Source organism: Alligator mississippiensis, chromosome 3 (assembly GCF_030867095.1).
Source record: "Alligator mississippiensis isolate rAllMis1 chromosome 3, rAllMis1, whole genome shotgun sequence".
NCBI classification, from domain to species: domain Eukaryota; kingdom Metazoa; phylum Chordata; order Crocodylia; family Alligatoridae; genus Alligator; species Alligator mississippiensis.
Window position 1 is genome coordinate 41,487,969 of NC_081826.1, and position 21,955 is coordinate 41,509,923.

The 21,955-nt window shown below is 43.9% G+C and overlaps 1 protein-coding gene across 18 annotated transcripts in view; it reads right to left on the reverse strand.

The window, feature by feature from the left end:
* CPQ (carboxypeptidase Q) overlaps nucleotides 1-21,955 on the reverse strand; it is a 390,605-nt gene that overhangs the window by 123,447 nt on the left and 245,203 nt on the right. For all 18 annotated transcript variants that reach the window (XR_009460667.1, XR_009460659.1, XR_009460668.1 and 15 more), the window contains one exon: nucleotides 5,838-6,039. Coding sequence is in view for 7 of the 18 variants with exons in the window: in XM_019495714.2 (XP_019351259.1) it covers nucleotides 5,838-6,039 (202 nt within the window). In the remaining 11 variants the exon portion in view is untranslated. The remainder of the gene's footprint in view (nucleotides 1-5,837; nucleotides 6,040-21,955) is intronic.

Sequence of the window (21,955 nt, forward strand, 5' to 3'; positions counted from 1 at the left end):
AGCTTAGGAAAGGAGGAGATGAATGACAGTGGCAGTGCTCATCCCTTGGGCACCAATGCTTCAAGAAAGGAGGGGCACTGACCAGACCCATGCTGAGAGCTTACATGCAACACAGCCAAAAGGGGATGCAAATGCACTGCCATAACCCCTCTGCATCTACCCCTGCATCAAGGCTGGTTCCTGAAGAGGAAGAGTAAAAGCATACTGGAAGATGACTATGGGCAAGTTTGCACAGTATGTTTTCATGCTAGTCTGCTTGACCAAAAAAAAAAAAAAAAAATCAATCAGAATATCTGTCTAGCTAGGATCACTGCAGGTTTTTGAACTCTTGAAACACCATATGAGCCTGTTGTAAAATACCACAAAAACCCAACATATTGTAAGTGCTGACTAAGCCCCTACACCAAGCTGACTGTCTTAAAATCAATGGCTACCTTAAATCATAAAATCCCTTTAAAGTAGATTTTACAGAATTAGAGTGCAATTGATGCAAGTGCCATGAAAAAGCAATATTATTAACAGACCAGAAATATTTTCAGCTGTTGCATGGTAACTTTGGTTACTATTAGAAACACAATATTTTTTGTTTTTGTAAAGATCAAATGATTTTTAGAGACTTTGTAGACTTGGTTACAGCTATTTTCCAAATAACTGAGCACCTAAGGAACTGGTATCAAGCATTCACAAGATACAAAATCTATCAGAAGTCCTGTATTTCATGGGTAGTACTGTGATGCTCGCCTAATAATTGTAAAGTTCTCTCATCCTAGCAGTTAACAGTATTACTGTAACAAATTTGGGAATTCCAAACGGTTTTATTATTTAAGTGAAAAAATGGAGATACCATTTAACTGTAAATCAATGTAAAACCAAATTAGTAAAAACAGCTTGGATTCTCAGAAGCAGAGATGCAGTAGTCTGAACTTCATCAGCAGTAGCTAAGAATGAATATGGAAAGCACAAGTGCTATTGTTTTCCATGGGTTTTCCAGAATAAAGGAGAAGGAGGGGGATTTTAATTGTGGGAAGAGAAGCTTATCCCAAACTCTACTTAATCCAGTAAGGAAGAAACAATATAAATTTGTCACATATAAAGCTCTATTCTTCTGCTTTTTATAACTGTTACAGAAACAAAGCACCCAAGTGTATCTTTAGGAAAATATTTAGCTGAAATTAATGAAGTGCCAACACTTGGGCTGCTCACTTGAATTAGATAAAATTATAAAAGCTGTAACAGTATACTTAATTTGTTCTAATGTTGTTATATACCATAAGTATTCATTTGAACAGTGAGAATAATACAGACAAGGTGTGAAGTTTCCAGACTTTTAAAGCTTTGGCTCTAGTACAATGTGATACAATCTGAAACAGAAGTTCTTTTAATAAGTCAATTCTTTCACTCCTCCTCCCCAAAAGAGAAAAAAAAATCACCCTGCACTGCATTTTGAGAATGCTCAATGATACATAATGGGTAGTTCCCAGGAGCAAAGAAGAAAACAACTACTGCTCTAAATTTTTAATAAAAATTCAATGCACTTTTTATTTAAAACTTAATGGCTCAATATTGGCAAGCTTTAGGATTTGTTTTATATTTTTTCCATAATGTAAATTTATATGCATTTTTTTTTACAGTCCTTGCTTTATGTAGGCAGTTCCAATAGCTTGTGGGCCCCACAGGTCAGGAAATCTGGGTTCTGTTGTCATATTGGTCACTCATGTATGAAGGTGTAATAAGTTACTCTTCATTCTGTGTCTTAGGGTTACTTCAGCTGCTGTATAAGAGCTCAGCACTGCTGTCATTATTAAGTGGAGAAGTAATTTCGCATCTTAAATCCTCCCCCTCCCACATACATACACACAGTCTATCTCATAATTCCCTGTACCTCCTTTCCCCACCAACACAGAATACTTGCCCCTTTCCCCTTCTGGCTCCACTGACTAACTCCTCTCCTATCCACAAACAGCTTGTGTTCAAATTTCCTACCAAACACCACCCTCCTGTTTCTGGAAGCAAGGACCATCGCAAAGAGGGGGGCGTTGGGGGTCGGAAATGCTCCATTAGATAGCAGAATAGGGGATATTTAGATCAGTGCTGGTGGTTGGACTGTGCCCAATCTGTGAGGTGCACATGGAAACAGGCCCATGTTGGAAAGCAGTACTGAGGAATTTATCATCCAGTTTAGTTCCTTCTAGTAACAACTCCATGACTGAGAGGAAGCCCTCTCTTTTTCTGTATTGAATTGGGGTCCCTAGAAAAGTCCATTTAGTTTTAAGCCTAGGGACAGAAGTTACACATACACCAGTTTAAGTGATCAGAAACCAATTTAAACCTGTAACAGAACAGAAGTTTAATGCACTTAAATAGCTTTTAAAATGGCCAAAACCATTTTAAGATAAAGCTGGTTGGTTATAGTATCAGACTTAACTGATTTCGGGCAAGCCAGTTTATGGAACTTCTGTCCCAGATCTCCTCCCGACTTAAGTTAACTCACAGTCCTCCAGCATCCCAGGATGCTTTGCAGCCCTGGGCAGTGCTGTCTACTTCAGTGGAACAGGGTCTGCCCTGCTCCTCTGCTTCCTAGCTAGAGCACTATCACAACTCAGGCTGGCTGAGGGGGGTTGAGGGGGGGAACCCGCTCCCCTGGTGGCACCAGACCCCAGCCAGGTGCTGCCTGGCATGGGGTGGGGGGGGGGGCAGCACATGGCATGGGCTTTACTTCCCCTGCCTACCTGGAGCTGGGAGCCAGGCTTGAGGAGGGATCATAGCTGGGGGACTCAAGCTCAGGTCTCAACTCTAGGTGGACACGGGGAGTAAAGTCCCCTCTCTAGGCTTCCTCCCCCTCCCCCCCCATACTGGGCAGCACCCAGCTGGGAGGTCTGGTGCTGGGTTGGGGAAGTGAGTTCCCCACCAGCCCCCTCCTCAGCTGGTCCAAAAGCTGAGGAGGGGGCATGGCTGCGGGAATCAAGCTGGACTCCCAGCTCCTGGCACCCAGCTCCAAATGAGCAGGGGGAGTAAAGCCCCACGCTGCTGGCTCCCTCTGCCACACTGGGCAGTGCCTGGCTGAGGTCTGGTGCCGGGATGGGGGTTGCATTTCCCCCCCACCTTAAAGTCTACAGTCTAATATTAAGTCTTGTAACGGGGGGGGAATCCCTTCTTGGTACTCGTGCTAGGGCTCGGGGAACTCTGCTAGGGGCAGGGAGCCTCCTCTGAGGCTGGTGGCCCAGGCAGCCCCTGGCTGGAGATACTGTTTCCCCCTGGTGGAGACTGTAAGGTTGGGGCGGGCATGTGCTGGGCAGCCAGTCAAGGATGAAGCCTGCTTGGGTGGGAGGAATGCTCTAGTGTCCCCTGGCTACTGGTACAGGCCTCTGCACGGGGCTGGCTCCCTTTCTAGTTTCAAAAGTGAACTTGAGTTCACTGTGTTCTCAGTTCAATCTACACAGTTCAGAGAAAGCTGCAAAAATTGAATCGATTCAATCTAGAACTTGTTGACTGTCTGTATTTAGCCTAAAAGGATGCTTCTCCTTTTAACTTTCAAAGTATATTTTATCTCCAGAAATGTTTCTGTGCCTTTCAATTTTCAAACATCCACCATACACACCGAGAAGTTCTCATCTGCAAGTGATCACAATGACATGCAAATCACCTAACTTCAGGTGCTGGGCAGCTATGTATGCACACAGAAGCAAGGAAGGTGGACGCATTACTACAGCCTGTGGGCAGCTCTGACTCACTTCTCAGTTAAGCACATTGTCATTATGTTGGTGTAAAACGTGTGTAGTTCAAATCTAGGATGTGAAAATGACAGGGTTACAGTGGTTACAGCACCTTGGTACCACAGTTAACAGTCTATAACTGGAACAGACACAGTGCCCACCTGAGGAGTCAGTTTTGTGTTTTCAATCAGATCCTAAAAAGATGCCTCCTGCCTACTACAACCATCTTACTTTAAAAACCAAGGAAATTATTATCCAGATAAATCAAACTGCCTGCCATTATGTTTTCTATATATACTTCACAGATAAATGAAAAGCAAACAACATCTTCCTTAAAATAAGGAGCCTATATTCCATACCTCACCGAAGCACCTATAAATCTTCCCCAAAGATCATAAATGAGATGAGTATAATATTTGGGGGTTCCAAAACCTAGAGCATATATTTATTTGTGACCGTGGTATGACAGGGACAAAACATCAGAAATAAACTGCATCAGCCATAAACCATGAGAAAAAGAAGTATAACATGCTAAAACTATTTAAGTTTCTCAAAATGCTGAAATGAAACACATTTGTTGTTATCCTAATACTGAAAAACGCAGTAAAACATCATTTAGGCTCAGATCCCAAGATGTGTAGACCTTAATGTCGATGTCACACTACACAGGTGGAAAGGTGTATATGTCATCTTACAGGATTTAGAACTTATTCTTACTATGAACTGCTTTGGGCTTAACATTAGGGTGTTTCAAAGTTAAAGGCAAGAATGTTGCTCAGAAATAACACAGAATGAATGTAGAAACGATTTTAAAATATATTTCTATGAATTTTCTCCAATACATTTTAGTGCATTGTATATTTTATACTTTGAGTAGTGAACTCCCCATAAATGTGTCCTATAATACATTTTTTAAATTAAACAACAGCAAGTGAAAGGTGGACTGTACTTCAACATGAACTTCTTTTTTGCCCTGTTATAGACTAAAGCAGAGGGAATTCTCTACTATTTTTAAATCATTGGTCTGGGAGAGATTATTATAAATCCCAAAGCCTAAAAGAAGATTTTAGACATGTTGTCCGATACATAATCTGAGGCATTATTAAATGGAAGCTCAAAATACACATTATTACATGGCTCTGCAGGTTAGCTTTTAAATATATAAGCTTTCCATCTTTAGCAAATGTTATTCAAGGAAAATGTTTGTTGTCAGATATCAGACTGTCAAAACCATATAGGAAATACAATCTGAATTTGAGACGTAACAGGCCCCTGGCATATGTTCGTTTAATGATATGATGGGATCTGATCCCAGATCACAATAATTGTACCTGCTGCCATGCTACATGTGAATGGCAGGAAACACAGTTGGTGTGATCCAAGATCAAATCCCAGTTGTGCCATTATTACTTGCTGGCACAAAGGATCAAAATCCAAGGCTCTACCTGGACTGGCAAATTGAAAGAGGATTGCCTGCAGGTTCAGCTAGACCAACAATCAGCTGGTTGTCAGCTGGCTGCTAGACCCCACTCCGACTGAGACGGCTCTAGTGCTGGTCTGGGGCTGACAATCAGCTGATTGTCAGCCATGCCTGGGGCAGTCCTAGCTCTGGATAAGACCCTGGACTCCAGTTCAAGAAGCATCAGGCTGCCAGGCAAAGGAGACTGGAGGCTCCTAGCAGGAATTGCGGGGAGCTGAAGGGCTTCTGCCACTGGAAACTCTAAATTCCACTGGAAGCCTCTGATCCCCTGTTCTCAGCAGAGCTGCCAGGCATGGGACTCCCAGTTGCACACTCGCTTTTTAAAGATCCAGGCTGCAGTGAGCCCAAGATCGGGGAGGCTTCCCTGGAGCTGCCTCAGCCCAAACTTCTATATGCTCAGCTCCATAGGTCAGCTCCAACATGCCACAAATTTTATTTAAGGCATGATACCAATGAGCCACAAAGATTTTAAATATTCCACATACATCATGCCATAAATTGGCTTTAACTTGTGACTGGGTTACTATTTATGGCACAATTAACATCTTAACTGCATCTTAAATGTAATGTGTACCAGGATCCATAGTGTAGGGATAGTAATGGGCCCACTTAGTCATCTCCTCAAATTGATATAATATTCTCACCTGGTACTCCATCTTTCACCCAGTAATCAATGTCTGTTCCACCACCACTTTCATAAATAGCTGTCACATTGATAGGCTGCAAGAGCTGCATGTTCTCTTTCATGATGCCACGAGCTTTATCGCTGCCAGTAAAACCCAGGCCAGTCGGCATGAAAGTGCCCTCATCAGATTCCATGACAATGTCGAAGTTGGAGATGTTGCCCTGAACACATGAAACACATTTTAATACATGTTCTTTCTACTGTTAACCAGCAATAATAAAAACACCTTAAATGTTCCTTTCAGAGCACGCACCATCAAAGCTAGGGAGAATGCAGTTGGGAGTACATAAGAACCACATAAAATAGAACGCCTCATTCTTCAAATAATGCTGAGATGGTGGAACTACTATAATATGACCAGCCTGGAGGCTTCACCTCATTGTAGTACTAATCGAGTGTAACCAAGTAGTCCTCACAACACCCCCTGATGGGGTAGTCAAGTTGACACTCTTGCCCCCATTTTCATTTCATTCACTTTCACCCTCTCCATCAATATGAACAATACAAATTCTGTTGAAAAAGGGAGGTATCCACAAAGGAAAGTTCATCTGAGGATTCCAGACATTTCCCCTTCAAAAGCATTTTAAATATTTACATATTTTTCATTAATTCCAAGAGACAGTTACAAGACTGCTACAGTTGGGGCTGGTCCTGCTTTGAGCAGGGGGTTGGACTAGATGACCTCCTGAGGTCCCTTCCCACCCTAACTTTTGATGATTCTATGACTGAAGTTTTTAAAAAACCTACAGAAAGTTCAACTTAATCTTAAAGGAACTCAAACTTTGTAAGGAAATTCTTTACAAGACAGATTTTATTTTAAGACTAAATAACATAGTTGTACTTGATTTCAGGGTGTTCAGTATTTGTAGCATTTATTTTAACTAGCTGGGATAATTTAGGTTCTAAAAGACAGTTTCAAACAATAATGTTGCATTTGCCCTTCACTTAAGTTGGTGGGGGCATTCAGTTATTAAAATCTAACTGGAATAAAATATTTATGATTTTTAGAGGTAGAGAACTTCACCTCCTTTTGAGAGCCACTCAGCTATACATGAGAATTAATGTAGATTATGGCAACGCCCATTAGAACTAGCTATACTCTGAACTGCCTTGAAAGCACCTAGCAAACTTTTAATTTAACTTATAAGACTGGAAATATTATGTCTATTCACATATCTAGTCTGAAAAGTTCATGGCGGCCAATAGTTATTGTTCCAAGAAAAAGGAGTTGCTGAACAGTCTGTGCTTTGAATAACAGACTCATGCTATTAAGAGGTTATATAAACTTCAGTTCAGTAAAGAACCCCTCATACATTTCTGGTTCCAAAGTCAAATGGAATCAGTGGTAGCTATGAAAACGATCTCATACAAATATTACCACCTGTGAACATTCAAAAGTTTGTGCCGTGTTTTAGAAACTGAGCTGCACAATATGCTGTGCGCACTCAATATACTTTTTTATTGTCCATGACTGCCTTCTAATAAGAGAAAATTATTGCAAACATGGCAGAAATAGCTCCTAATTTGAGAGCATACATGCAATGAGTTAAAAGTGAGGGATTGGTGTTTTTCATTTGTTTGCTTGTTTATCTTAATGAAAAAGCTTTTGAATCATCTGAATGTAAGATGTCCGAAAAGTTCTCTGTTAGAACTTTTATATATCCCCAAATGCTGGACCAGATGGGTGAACAATAAATGAAAGACCTGTCAATACATATCTACTGCCACAAAAATCTACACTCCCCACAACCAAACTGTCTGAATCCGTGGACCATACACATGTCTATCCCGGAATGTGGTATACCTCATCCAGTGATCCAAATGGTCTCATGGCAACTATATGGGTGAAACCAAACAAAAACTATGCACCAAAATGAATGGGCACTGAAAAAAAGATAAAGGACAGAGACACTAGCAAACAGGTAGGAGAACACTTTCCATAGAAATATCACAACCTGTTTGACCTCAGAGTTCTGGTTGTTCAAAGGAAATCTACCTAACACCCTTACTAGATGACCTGGGAACAGAAATTCATTCACCTATTGGACACTAAGGGTGTTGTTACACATTACCTTTCACACATGTTAAGCGCTTGCATCCGCACATTAAGGCATAGAAAAATAAGCTAAGGACCCTTTGCTTGTCTCAGAGGTGGTCCTCTCCTCAACAAGGAGAAATGCAAAGTGCTGCACCTAGGGAGGAAAAATGTCCAGCACACCTACAGCCTAGGGAATGACCTGCTGGGTGGCACAGAGGTGGAAAGGGATCTTGGAGTCCTAGTGGACTCCAAGATGAACATGAGTCGGCAGTGTGATGAAGCCATCAAAAAAGCCAATGGCACTTTATCGTGCATCAGCAGATGCATGACGAATAGGTCCAGGGAGGTGATACTTCCCCTCTATAGGGCACTGGTCAGACCGCAGTTGGAGTACTGCGTGCAATTCTGGGCGCCACACTTCAAGAAGGATGCGGATAACTTGGAGAGGGTCCAGAGAAGGGCAACTCGTATGGTCAAGGGCCTACAGACCAAGCCCTAAGAGGAGAGACTAGAGAAACTGAACCTTTTCAGCCTCCGCAAGAGAAGGTTGAGAGGCGACCTTGTGGCTGCCTATAAGTTCATCACGGGGGCACAGAAGGGAATTGGTGAGGATTTATTCACCAAGGCGCCCCCAGGGGTTACAAGAAACAATGGCCACAAGCTAGCAGAGAGCAGATTTAGATTGGACATTAGGAAGAACTTCTTCACAGTTCGAGTGGCCAAGGTCTGGAACAGGCTCCCAAGGGAGGTGGTGCTCTCCCCTACCCTGGGGGTCTTCAAGAGGAGGTTAGATAAGCATCTAGCTGGGGTCATCTAGACCCAGCACTCTTTCCTGCTTATGCAGGGGGTCGGACTCGATGATCTATTGAGGTCCCTTCTGACCCTAACATCTATGAATCTATGAATCTTCAGGTGACAGTTATCTTCAGCTGGTGTTAGGGAGTTCATGCTGCAGTCACGTCAGACTGATCCATAGGGTTAACTTGACTTGGAAGTGGTCCCCCAGCATCCCAGGAGGCACTGTTCCCAGTGACTCCTGTAACAGAGAGCCAAAGGCTCTTGTTACTTTATGGGCAGAGGAGCAGCAGAGAGTCCCAGGTGGGGAAAGCTGCTCATGAGCTGCCAGAGAACCGGTACTCGGGGAGTTACTTATCACAGAACTAGCTGTGTTGCAGTAGCACCATGGACTAGAAACTTACATAGGAGACAAAATAGGAGCACAGCAGAGACAAGCTGCAGTACATCACCCTGAGGTTGGGGAAGAGGCTGAGCCAGCAAGCTGGATCAGAAAATGCTTGTGGCAGCTCAGGAAGACACCGGACCAGCCAGGACCAGGGCCAAGTCCAGGGCCAGCAAGGTATATAAACACAGGCCTTGAGCCAGGAGGATCAGTCTAGCTCTGGAGGCTGCTGAGGCAAGAGCTCCAGAGCAAGGGGAACACAGAAGCTCTCCTAACTAGCACAGGGGCTATCCTGAGGAAGGAAACAGAGTGCTGATACCCTACAGGGGAATATTACCTGGGGTAAGAGAAAGCCTTGTTATGCAGGCAGGGAGCCGTTGTTTGCATTTGGACCCAGGGAGGGGTTAGGTCACATTTGCCAGGAAGCTTACTCCTCCTGCTCCCTTACCCCCCGCTTCCCAGACAGTTGGGGCTCACCCCATACCCCTGACCCCTCCCACAGTCCCTTGTAGTTCACCCCACCTGTCCCTGGTACCTTATAGTTTCATAGTTGGTAGGGTCAGAAGGGACCTGAGCAGATCATCAAGTCCGACCTCCTGCCGCGGCAGGAAAGGGTACTGGGGTCAAATGACCCCAGCAAGGTGTTCGTCTAACCTCCTCTTAAAGACCCCCAGGGTAGAAGCCAGCACCACTTCTCTTGGAAGTTGGTTCCAGGTCCTAGCCTTCCTGACAGTGAAGAAGCGCCTCCTGACGTCTAGCCTGAATCTATCCTCTGCCAGCTTGTGACCATTATTTCTAGTCACTCCTGGTAGTGCTCTGGGGAACAGGGTCTCCCCCAGTGCCTGCTGGTCCCCTCTGACTAGTTTGTAACAGGCCATTAGATCCCCCCTCAACCTTCTCTTGTGGAGGCTGAACAGGTTCAGGTCCCTTAGCCTCTCCTCGTAGGGCCTGCCCTGCTGCCCCCTGATCATGTGGGTGGCCCTCCTCTGGACCCTCTCAATGCTGTCCACATCCCTCCTGAAGTGCAGCGCCCAGAACTGGACACAGTACTCCAATTGCAGCCTGACCAGTGTCACATAGAGGGGGAGGATCACCTCCTTGGACCTGCTTGAGATGCATCTGGGGATGCAGGACAAGGTGTGGTTGGCCTTCCTGACCGCATCCCCACACTGTCGGCCCATATTCATTTTGGCATCAATAATGACTCCAAGATTCTTTTCTGCCTCTGCACTGACAAGAAGGGAGTTCCCCAGCCTGTAGGTATGCTGCTAGATCTTCCTCCCCAGGTGCAGTACCTTGCACTTGTCAGTGTTGAAACCCATCCTTTTCTCATCTGCCCATCCCTATAACCTGTCTAGGTCCCATTGCAGCCTATTTCTCCCTTCTAGCATGCTCACATCCCCCCACATCTTAGTGTCATCAGCAAATTTGAACAGGGTGCTTTTTACCCCCTCATCCAAGTCACTGATGAAGATGTTGAACAGCATGAGTCCGAGGACCGAGCCCTGGGGGACCCCACTGCCCACATCCCTCCAGGTCGAAAATGACCCATCCACAATCACTCTCTGGGTGCGGCCCTCCAGCCAGTTAGCGACCCATTTGACTGCGTAGGTGTTGATGCCACAGTCCCCTAGTTTTTTAATGAGAATGGGGTGAGAGACAGAGTTGAAGGCCTTCCTGAAGTCCAGAAAGACTACGTCCACTGCTACCTCTGCGTCTAAGGATTTTGTGACATGGTCATAGAAGGCCACCAGGTTGGTCTAACAGGACCTGCCTCTAATGAACCCGTGTTGGTTGCCCCTAAGCATAATCTCCCCTGCTGGCCCCTTGTGGACATGCACCAGAATAACTCTCTCAAAAAGCTTACCCAGGATCGAGGTAAGACTAAAGGGCCTATAGTTTCCTGGGTCTTCCTTCCTCCCTTTTTTGAAAATGGGAACCACATCGGCCCTTTTCCAGTCCTCTGGCAGCACACCAGAGCACCATGAGTACTCATAAAGCCATGCCAGGGGTCCCGCAATGACCTCTGCTAATTCCCTCAGCACTCTGAGGGACTCAACCCCTGCCTCCTGGTTCCCCTAGCCCCTTAGAGCTCACACACCCACTGACCCACAGGTGCTTACCCGCAGCACCCCCTGGTCTGGACTGAGGCCCCACCAGCTGCCCTCCCACCCCAACCTGGATCAGGACCCACTGACCCACATATCTGTTTCTCCTCATGGTTCCCCAGCAGCTCCACACTCACAGCAGCCTCTGGGGATGGGCGAGCCCCAAGCGAAAGTGGGATTAGTAGGGCCCTAATCTAGTCGGGAGGATGCCAGAGTGGGGCTAGCACATTCTTATCCAGGCCAAGGGGTAGGGCTGTGCGAAATTTCTCTGGCTGTTTCGTTTCGATTCGTTTCATTTCCACAGGCACCACCCCTTTCCCCTTGCTCTTCCTCAGCCTGGCACCAGTGGAAGCATGCCCAAAGGGAAGTCCCCCTCTCACTCCAAAGCCCCCGTCCCCCCCAAGCAGAGGCAGGCCACCCTGGAACAGTACGGAAAAGACGAACAGAAAGGGGGGTGCATTGCAAGGGTAAGTGAGATCACCCAGAGCATTGGGGAGATGCTTGCTGTGAATGGCCAGGTCTTCTCCTTAGTTGAGTGACCAGGGTTCAGGCGGCTACTGGCACTTGTGGCTCCATCATACAAAGTGCCCATACACACAAACTTCAGCAGGACAGTGGTGCCCTCCCTGTATGAGGCATGCAGGGAGTACTTGAGGGAGGAGCTGCACAAGGCAGGTCCACAGGTGGTCTTACACTTCACCTCGGACATCTGGAGCAGCCAGGATGGAGATCATGCCTACCTCTCCCTCACAGGGCACTGGTGCGACCAGTCAGGCCGTTAGTGGGTGCTCCTTCAAATCAAGATGATGGCTGAGTCCCACACGGCAACAGAGATCATGGTGGTCTGCAATGCCAACTTTGTTGGCATCTGCTGTGTGGTACACAAGTTCCACCTCATTGTCAGGGACGCTTTGGACGGCCACAGGGCTGCTGGTGATGGTGCCAGCACCACCAACAAACTCATTTCAAAATGCAGGAAGGTAGCAGGCTACTTCCACTGGAGCATCAAGGGGGAAGATGCTGCAGGACAAACAAGCAGAGCTGAACATCCCACAGCACAAAATCATTCAGGATGTGGAGACTTGGTGGAACTCCACATATCTGCTGCTCAAGAGGCTGGTGGTGCAACAGAAGACCATCCATGAAATGGCCTTGCTTGGGAAGTTTGGGATCAGTGGCCCCTTTAACAGAGCTGAGTGGGGTATCATCTCCCAGATCTTGGTGGTCCTCAAGCCCTTTCTCGAGGCCATGGAGATCCTGGCCCTCCTTAGCCAGGTGATCCCTGTAGTAAGGGAAATTGAGAGCGAAATAGCTTCCAGGGAATCAATGTTCCTGGCTGAAGCAAGCCATTGCCACCAGATGTCCAAGCACTGGTGAGGTGGCTGAAGGAGGGCATCAGGAAATGGCCTGATCCCTTGTAGTCCAGTATGGTCCATGTGCTGGCTGCCATGTGTGACCAGAGGGTGAAGGGTGCATATGCAGCAGCCAAACCCTGGATCAGTGGACGGAGGTGCTGGTGAAGACAGTCAGGGGGGCAGAATGGCAGAGGCGGGGGGACGTGGAAGAGGGGGATCCAGTGCTGAAATAGAGGCACTTCAGAGGAAGCTGAGATAGAGGTTGTAGAGGCAACGGCTGAGCTGAGTCTGCTCCTCCTGTTGCTGTGCTTCTGCCTGCTGAGGAGGGGGAAAAGGCAGCATCCATATAAGCACCTGCACCCCAGAAGCAGGCAGGTAGTATGGTCTGGGATCATTCTGAGCTGGCAGATTATCCCACATATGCTATCTGCCTGCACTGCTGAGCCAAACCCAGCTGGGGCAAGGGAACAAAACACATGAGCAGCATGGGGATACTGATGCATCTCCACAGGCACCACCCCCTTACCCTTACCCTTGCTCTTCCTCAGCCTGGCACCAGTGGGAGCATGCCCAAAGAGAAGTACCCCTCTTGCTTCAAAGCCCCCGTCCCCCCAAGGCAGAGGCAGACCATCCTGGAACAGTGGGGGAAAGGTGGACAGAAAGGGGGGCACGTTGCAACAGCGAACAAGATCACCCAGAGCCGCTGCCTCTACCTCAGCCTCCTCTGAAGTGCCTTGGGGGAAGGAGACCTGGTTTAGGGGAAACTTGAGGGGTGTGAAGAAAAACTCAGCTGATTCCCCCTCCTTCCCCAGAATTTCCCTTGCTAACATACTCAGATCCAGCTCCAGCTCTTCCTCTGGCACTGGAAAGCTTAGCATGGGAAGTGAAATGGGGGTGGAGGAGACTGTCATGCTGGTGCTGCTGCTTGTTGTCATGGTGGTAGTAGGGGAGATTATGGCTGGTGCTCTTGGAGGGGATGCAGTCTCAGGCACAAGCAGATGCACTGGCACCACTCCCCTCTCCTTGATGCTTCTGGAAGCCTCATCTCTGCTAGCTGTAGGAAAGAGGCTGGATCTCACTTGGGGGGGAGGGGGGAAGGGACTTACACCTCTCCCTCTCCCCCATCTTTTGCCCGTCCCTGTAGGCTTGCCAGATGCCTTTCCAGCATGCTTCATGGCGTGTTTCATAGTGTCGTGTTTTTATAAAAACATATAAATGCATCTGTGTTCCTATATAAATTCTATAATGTATGTAATATGCCGCAAGTATAAACGCATCTCCCATCCTATATAAATTCTATAAGGTATGTAGATGCTGCAAGGTATAAATTTATAGAAATAAAACAAATGTATCTGCGTTCCTATATAAATTCTATAATGTGTATGTAATATAGCACAAGGTATAAATGTATAGAAATAAAATATAAATACATCTACCTTCCTATACAAATTCTATAGTGTAATATCCAATATAATTATAAAATTGAAAAGAATCAATGAATATAATAATAAAATAAAATGGTCTAGAAGAAAGCAAAAGGTATTGTGGAATTCCACTTCCTAGGCTAGCAAGTAGGAAACCATTCAAATCAATGCTAGTAGTAGCCTTCGTTGTCTTATGCTCCTGAGCTGCTGGAATATAGCTCAGTAATTGTCAGACTCCAAGGCTGAATGCAGGCCAGTTCAAACAATGCTGCCTTTTATGCTGTTTTTCCATCCCTCCCCCCACAGCACTGGGATTGCAAGGGACCTCAGGGAAGGACTACAGTCACTGGCCAGCTACACAGTCAGTATGAGAGCAGTCCTTCCCCCCTCTTCCCCGTTCCTCTCCTTACTGTCTGTTTTCCTGCAGGCAAGCACAGCTTCACCTTTGAAACTCGAAATATTTTGAAACTTTTGAAATGTTTTGACTGCCCTCGTTTAGTTTCAAGGCTGTTTCAAAGCCCTTCGTTTAATTTCGATTGCACTTTTTTGAGCTCAAAACAAGTTGAAAGAGCATCAAAATGAAACAGCTGGCAAAATTTAGCACATCCCTACCATTCAACATGTTTATTAATTATGTGGATACTGGTATAGAAAGCTTTTTGAGCAAGTGTGCAGACAACATGAAACTGAGAAGGACCGTGAACATCTTGGAGAATGCGAGCACAATTCAGAAGAATCTTGACAGATTGGAAAGTTAGGGTACAGGTAACAGGATGAAGCTTCATGTGGACAAATGCAAGGTGCTATACCCTGGGAAGAATAACCAAAAACACAAATGTAAAATGGGTGACAGTTGGCTGGATGGCAGCACTATGGAAAAAGATTTGGGAACCTTGGTAGATATAAGTCTGAAGTAGGATACAGCCATGCAAGGCAAATGTGGTTTTGGGATGCATTAATAGACACATTAGGTACAAGACACAGGAGGCGATGGTGCCTCTACTCAGGTCTGGGTAGGTCTCATCTGGAGTACTGGGTGCAGTTCTGGGCCCCACATTTTTGAAAGGATGTGGAGAAATTAGAGAGGGTCCAGAGGTGGCAACAAAGAAGATAAAGGGCTTGGAAAGCAAATCAAACAAGGAGAAGCTGAAGGAGCTAGGCATGCTCAGCTTGTGGAAAAGATGCTTGGCAGGGGACACGATAGCAGTTTTCAAATATGGACTGCCATAAAGAAAAGGAAAAACACCTTTTCTCTCTTGCTGCAGAAAAGAGGACGCAGGCCAATGGCTTGAACTTGCAGCAAAGTAAGTTTAGATTGGATACCCAGAAAACTTGTTTACTGTTAGAACAGTGAGGCAGTGGAACAGACTGCCTAGGGAAGTTGTGGACTCTGAATCACTGGAGGTTTTCAAAAAAAAGGGTGGACAGCCAGTGGTTGGGGATGATTTAGCCATACCGCGGATATTTCCCAGACTTCTGGGATTTGCTGGTTGCTCCCACCCTGCCTTTCTGCTATGTGCTATGGTGTTTTAAGCCTCCCTTTGAGGCACTGAGTGTTGGCTATATCCAAGGCTGGAGACTTTGAGTGGGGTGTGCCACGGTTCCTCCTGGGACCAAAACCGGAGGTTCCAGGCTACAGGGTCTTGCCTCTCTGCTTAGGGTCAGACCAATCACCACATTTGGGGGGAAAGAATTTTATCCTGTGGTCAGACTGGTATGGACTGTGGGGGTTTTTGCTTTCCTCTATAACAGATATTGTGGCCCTCTACCTGGGATCACTTGAGTACATATTGACAACATTTTTATAGAAGCAGGACACTGGATGCCATGGTTCTGCTGCTCTACTTGTGGCAAATTAGGGTGTTGGGCCTGTGTTATGCCAGAGTTGATGGTAGTCTTATGTAGAATTTAGATTATGGATTGAGAGGATGGTTTGAATAGGGATGATCCTCCCTCAGGCAAGGGTTTGGGGCAGATTGCTGCTGGAGGTCCCTTCTTAACCTATTTCTCTATGATTCTACAAGTTGAAATAGACTATCAATGGATAAGAGACAATAGTGATGAAGTTTAAAAAAAGAGAAATATGAAGACATTTTAGATTCGGTTCAAGTCATCTAGAGTCACTTAGAAATTTAAAACTTAGTCACACAGAACAACTTACAATATATTAACAGCAGTATGCAGAAAAGATAGCTTTATTACAGAATTTTATAAACTCCTGGTAACATTATGGCATTCTTCAATTGTTTTCTATTTATACAAAATGTTCACATATGTTTTCAATAGTAAATTAAGAAAATGAACCACCCACAGTATGCGACACTGCTGTTTTTCCTTCTCATTTATATTGTAAAACTGTTTAAGTGTTAGCATGTGCTATGCTAGAGTGTATGAAAACAGAATACCTTTGCACAGAGAAGCCAGATTGGAAAAGAGAAAAAAAACAAGAAATGAGGTTACACATATTAGAACTGCTGTATATCCTTGAGAAGCATTTTGGTAATTAAAATATAATGAAAAATTATAGACATATTCAAAGTAGGTTTTGGAAACAATTATATGCAGAATCCACCAGAAATCATGGAGGTTGACTTCACCATACCAAATTCAGCATTTGTAATAAGATATTCAAGTTTCTATTCATGTAGAAAGAAATACATTTCATTAAAGACTATCTGTTTTTCCTTTCTGGATGGTGGAGAGAGAACTGCAACTTATCAAAACAGGTTGTGATTACATTCTTTCCTATCCTGGCAAATTTAAGCAAACAGCTGAGTATAAGTGTGAGAGCAGCAGGCTCAGCTGTTTCTTTTTGTCCCCCATATTGATTATTTAATTTAAATATCCAAGCTTATTAAAAACTCAGACAACAGAGACAAGCACATTTGTCAAGGAACAATCTATTTGCTGAATCTCACTGTAATACAATACACTGAATGGTAAAATGTGCATCCTGGAACACACAGAGGATTCAATGAAAGAGTCAGGGTTGTTTGCCTAATGTCAGTGTTTTTCAACCTGTGGTCCACAGACCCCTGGAGGGTCTGTGGACCACATCTAGGATATCCATGAAAGGTGGCTGTAAAAATGGTGACACCACCCCAAAGGAAAGTGCCATCAGTGCTGCTGCTGCTCCAGCTCCCCCCGTGGCCAGAGGCCACCAGCACGCCAGCAGCAGGCAGCCCAGAGCCACCAGGCACAGCTCAGCTGGGCAGCCCTGTCTCATCCTGCTACTGCCACTGCTCACAAAGGACTGGTGAAGCTGCAGCCCTGTGGCCCCTCTGCTCACCTGGCAATTATCAATCTACAAACTGGAACAGGAGAAGTGGGGAATGGGGAGAGAGATAGAATGTTCTCTATACACGCAATAGATTTCCAAAGGGGTCCACGCCCCCATTCAAAACTTTTTCGGGTTTTACAAATGAAAAAAGTTGAAAACCACTGGCTTACATCTCTGAACAATAAGTTGGGTATTTATGCCTTACATTCTTGGTTATGGATGGACTTGGTTATGTCCATCATAGTACAATTAACGTGGGATGAATCTGCTGCTACATTTGGTAATATCTAGACCAACTATATAGCTGGAAGAGATGGTAAACAACCTTTTGGGCAAAAAGTGCCCTTCCTCAGGCCTTGCAAAGAAGCAGATACATCCTATACTAACTATAAGGTAGAATGATTAAGTTTGCTTAACCTCACTAGGTAAATAAAAGGATTCCCTTAAAAAATTAAGTTGGCAATAAACCTCACAAAGAGAATTTATTAGAAGCCATTATATACCAAATACAGAATAGGTGAGATAGATAAAAAGAATTATGTAAAATAATAATTCAGTATAGAAGAGAGCTGTTCTTACAGCAGGAGTACAGAGAGATTGGCAGAGGAAGCAGGTAAATTATGAGCTACAAAACCACTGTCTGTTAATCACATGACTTTTGCGTCCAGTCAAATTTATGATTCCCTCCATGCCTATCTTTTGATGGTACTGCGTAAGATTCCCTTGAGAACTAGGTCTGTGAGTTCAGATGGAGTGGTTGTTCCATAAAAAAGTGTTTTCCCACTGAGAACTGGATGTTTCTCTCTGTTGTTTTTTCTGGGAAAGTTCATTCTGAAGCAGAGAGGTTGCTTAGTTTCACCAGCAGATTTTCCATGAGGCAGGTGTAGGATCCATGCATTCTGTTATTTTCTTGTGGGGGTTGTTGATTGGGGTGATGGTGGAGATGTGCTAGCAAGTTTTGCGGAACTATATCCTGCCTAAACAATAAATGTAAAACCTGTCAACACTATCAACATACCCTGCAACAAAACTATTAGAATTTATGGACCTTTCCCATGCTTTTCTCAATGTGCTATAACTTTATCAAATGTACCAAATGCACTCAAGCCCAGAAGGCTTCAGGCATTTTGAGCTATTTAAAACACAATGGTCTCTGCCTTTATATAAATCTGAAAATCAAAGTTAACTTGAAAGTTAAAGTGAACTATCCAAGCAAGTGTTCAGATATTACTCTCTCCAATCTTAATTGGAAGAACCTCAGTTAGGGGGAAACCATAGTTGTATCATTTTCAAGATATTTTCTTTGATTTGTAGTATGGAGGACAGCCTCTTGTAAGGTGAGTTACACTTAGCTTTCAGAAAATACCTAGACTTATATACCAGTATTTGGTTCTAAGCAGTTTTGATTCAAAGATAGTTTTGCAATAACCTTTTCACATTTGTTGTAGTCAAAAACAGTAATCACCTCAGTAATCAAATTACCAAAAATGTATCTAAATCAGCCTAATAGGTTTATTAGCTTGGAAACCAAGAGAGAACAATACAGTATGGCAATAAGCAACAAACAAACAAAAAGCTCAAGTGTAGATTCTTGCCACTAAAAAAAATAACTACTATTTCCTGGATATTAAAATTCATATGGCACATTAATGCCAACTCACATTACTATTTTAAGCAATTTGCTTCATTTAATGAAGCAAAGTTGGCAAAAAATAACGAGAAAAAAAATTCAGAACAGCTGTTCAAAACTAGCAATAAGCTGATATCAAAGTACAGTAACTGACCAGCACAAATATTCAAATACAGTTCATCCCATAAATGAGGACAGGGAAAGTCAAGAATATATTCTGAGCAGAAAAAAACAGCTACAAGTGCTATGGCTATGGCTCACATTCTTTGGTCTGTCAAATTTATTTTGTGCCATTTATATACAAAACTAATATAAAGTAACCAGAGACTTCCACTGAAGAATATTCCCCTATGCAAGTGAAGAGTGGCATAAAGGAAAAACTGTACGCCAGGGCAAAGGAAGGGAGGAAGAGCCATGGTGGAGAGAGGCTTTCCTAAATGTGATTCTCCATTAACCCTAAGTCTCTGAAGTACCTTATGCCAAAGACTTAATTTATATCTCCCATCTGTAGCTTTGAGGCCCTTGGGGCATGGTGGAGAATCCAGTCCTTTGTGTGCTTTATAAAAACTCAATTTTCTATTAAGGTTTCCTCAGGAAAGTCACAATTTTATATTAAAAAAAGTATATGATTTATCACTCAAATCACTGTAATAAAATTTAACTGTTCATGTAATTATACCTGTATTCAACTGGTTAGCGCAACAAGGGATGCTATTCGATATCAGCAGAGATTCTATAGAATTTAGTGTAAGTGGCTTTTTCTTTTTGAAGCATTGTGAGGGAACATTTTTCTTTCTATTCACTTTCTTCCATTCTCAGATTAGTGACTCACAAAAGAATGCTACAATGGAGAGATCAGACTGATCTCCCCAGCACAGATCTTCCTATTCGGTTATTTGCCTAAAACAAAGATAACAGGATGATATAAATGAGATAGAGGTCAAGGCATTGCCAAAATAAGCACTCAAGAAGCAAGTAAGTTTTATGCCCCTGGCTGTGGCTCTTTGTCTTTCTTCCTGATCTCTATTCCCTCTTCTTTAGTATTATCTATCTCCTTAGTGCAGCAACCATGGAATAATATAGAACTAGAATAAACACCTGTCCTTTAATATCCTTAAAAATCCCATCATCTTTTTGTATGAAAGGTACCATAAAACACAAATATATAACTACACAAAAAATTCTGAAATTACGCGCTCACTGGTTATTATACACGCCCAGAGGCATATCTGGGCACTTCTGTGCCCTGGGCAGTGGCAGTGCATGGGGAATATAAATGGCTGTGCTCCTGGCAGCGGTGACAGCAGCTGCTGTTTTCATGCCTTTCACTATGCCCTCTTCCACCCACCCCGACTCAGCGCCCAGAGTGGGTGCTGTGGTCACCCCCCCCCCCCCCCCCAGCTACTGTACACACCCTACATTCTAAATCAAAGTAAGTGTCTTGTAAGCAGGGGTTATTAAGGGAAACCATTTCCTTCCTCACTGTCTTGCAAACATTTTAGATTTCTACATTTGTCAACTCCACAGCAAAACAAACGTTCTGCTTGTTCAAAATCTCTTAGAGAACAGATTCTTTGAAAGATTTTTCAAAATCTCTCACAGAAAATAAATACTGTTATCATCATTGTTATATTACTATTCTTGTGGGGCCAGATATAAAAGCATATTTAGGTGTGTTTGGTTGGTGGATCTGAATGGGAGTTTAGGTGTCTAAGCACTTTTTGGATCTGGCTCATCTTGGAGGTAGGTCTCCATTGCATTTTTGGCATATTCCAACAGAGACGCACCAAAGCATGTCCCACCTGCTCACACCCACCAAATGCAGAAATGTGGCGGTGAAGCCATTCCAGGGGCAACCCAAGCCATTTTTCAAGCATGCCTGAGAGAGAGGTCCCAGGAGCAGCCACAGGGCTCAGCCCTAGTGTGGTTTTACCATAGAAGCAGGTAGGCAGAGCAAGATGGGAATGCAGTGAAGACATATCAATACCTACGGTGGTGCCTAAACTCAAATCAACAAAAAGGTAACTACATATGCTTTTGATATGGTTCCACAATACTGCAAATAACAATAAAGTTCCTGTTCTACATGAGTCAAATCAGGGGCCTAACCTCAGGTCTCTCTCATCCCAAGTGAGTGCCCTGACAATGAGGGTACTAGGTACTCTGGGGTGACACACGTCTCACTGCTTCTCCAATAATTCCATCCTGCACTTTTGTCCCAAATTTAGCTAAAAAGAATAGTCTTGTGAAATGAGAATTGTCTGATGAACAACCATTGTGTTGAAAAATGCCTGACCACCTGCAATAGTTAGATATTTCTATAGCACTTGTATGAAGCAACTAAAAGGAGAAATCTTCATCACAGCATAAATAAAGGGTGGGTGGAAGGAAAATGTTCACTTATTTTCAGGCTGTCTAATTTCCCTTTGTGCCTATTTGTAAATGAGTATTAATGTTCCAAAGTTTCAAAATGTTCTGATTTTCAGTTATCCATATCATTTAAAAGTTAAAATAATGTCAAAGTGCATTGTGACATAAGCCTGCTCACATTCCTTAACTGCAAGTTTATTTTAAGACATTTTCCTTTAATAGCTTTTGAGTCAAATCCAGACCCGAGGTAATACCTCAATTGATGTTAATGGAATTACAAAAGTAAGCATGAACTTTGCCCATTGTTTCTTAATCATAATTTTCTGAGTCTTTTAATGGTAGAAATTGTTATTTTTTCCAGAAGATTTTGTGTACTACCTTTATTCCAAAGCAAATATTGTTGACCATTCAGAATTTCTTTATTTAGCTGGGAAAACAGGCATACACTTGTCTGTATGGGAAACAGAACTTAACTCAGAGGTTGGTCCGAGGCTTTGAAATGAGCAACTCAAACTGAGGACCCTCACCACCTTCCATCCCAAGAGCAGGCTGCTCGTCCTTATTCTTGCCTTCTCTCCCACACACATAGCAGCATATATTTAAAAAAACAACTAGATAGGCAATCCATTACACATATTGCTCCCCTCCACTCACCCTTGAAAGACAGCAAGGGGTATACCTGCACTGGCTAT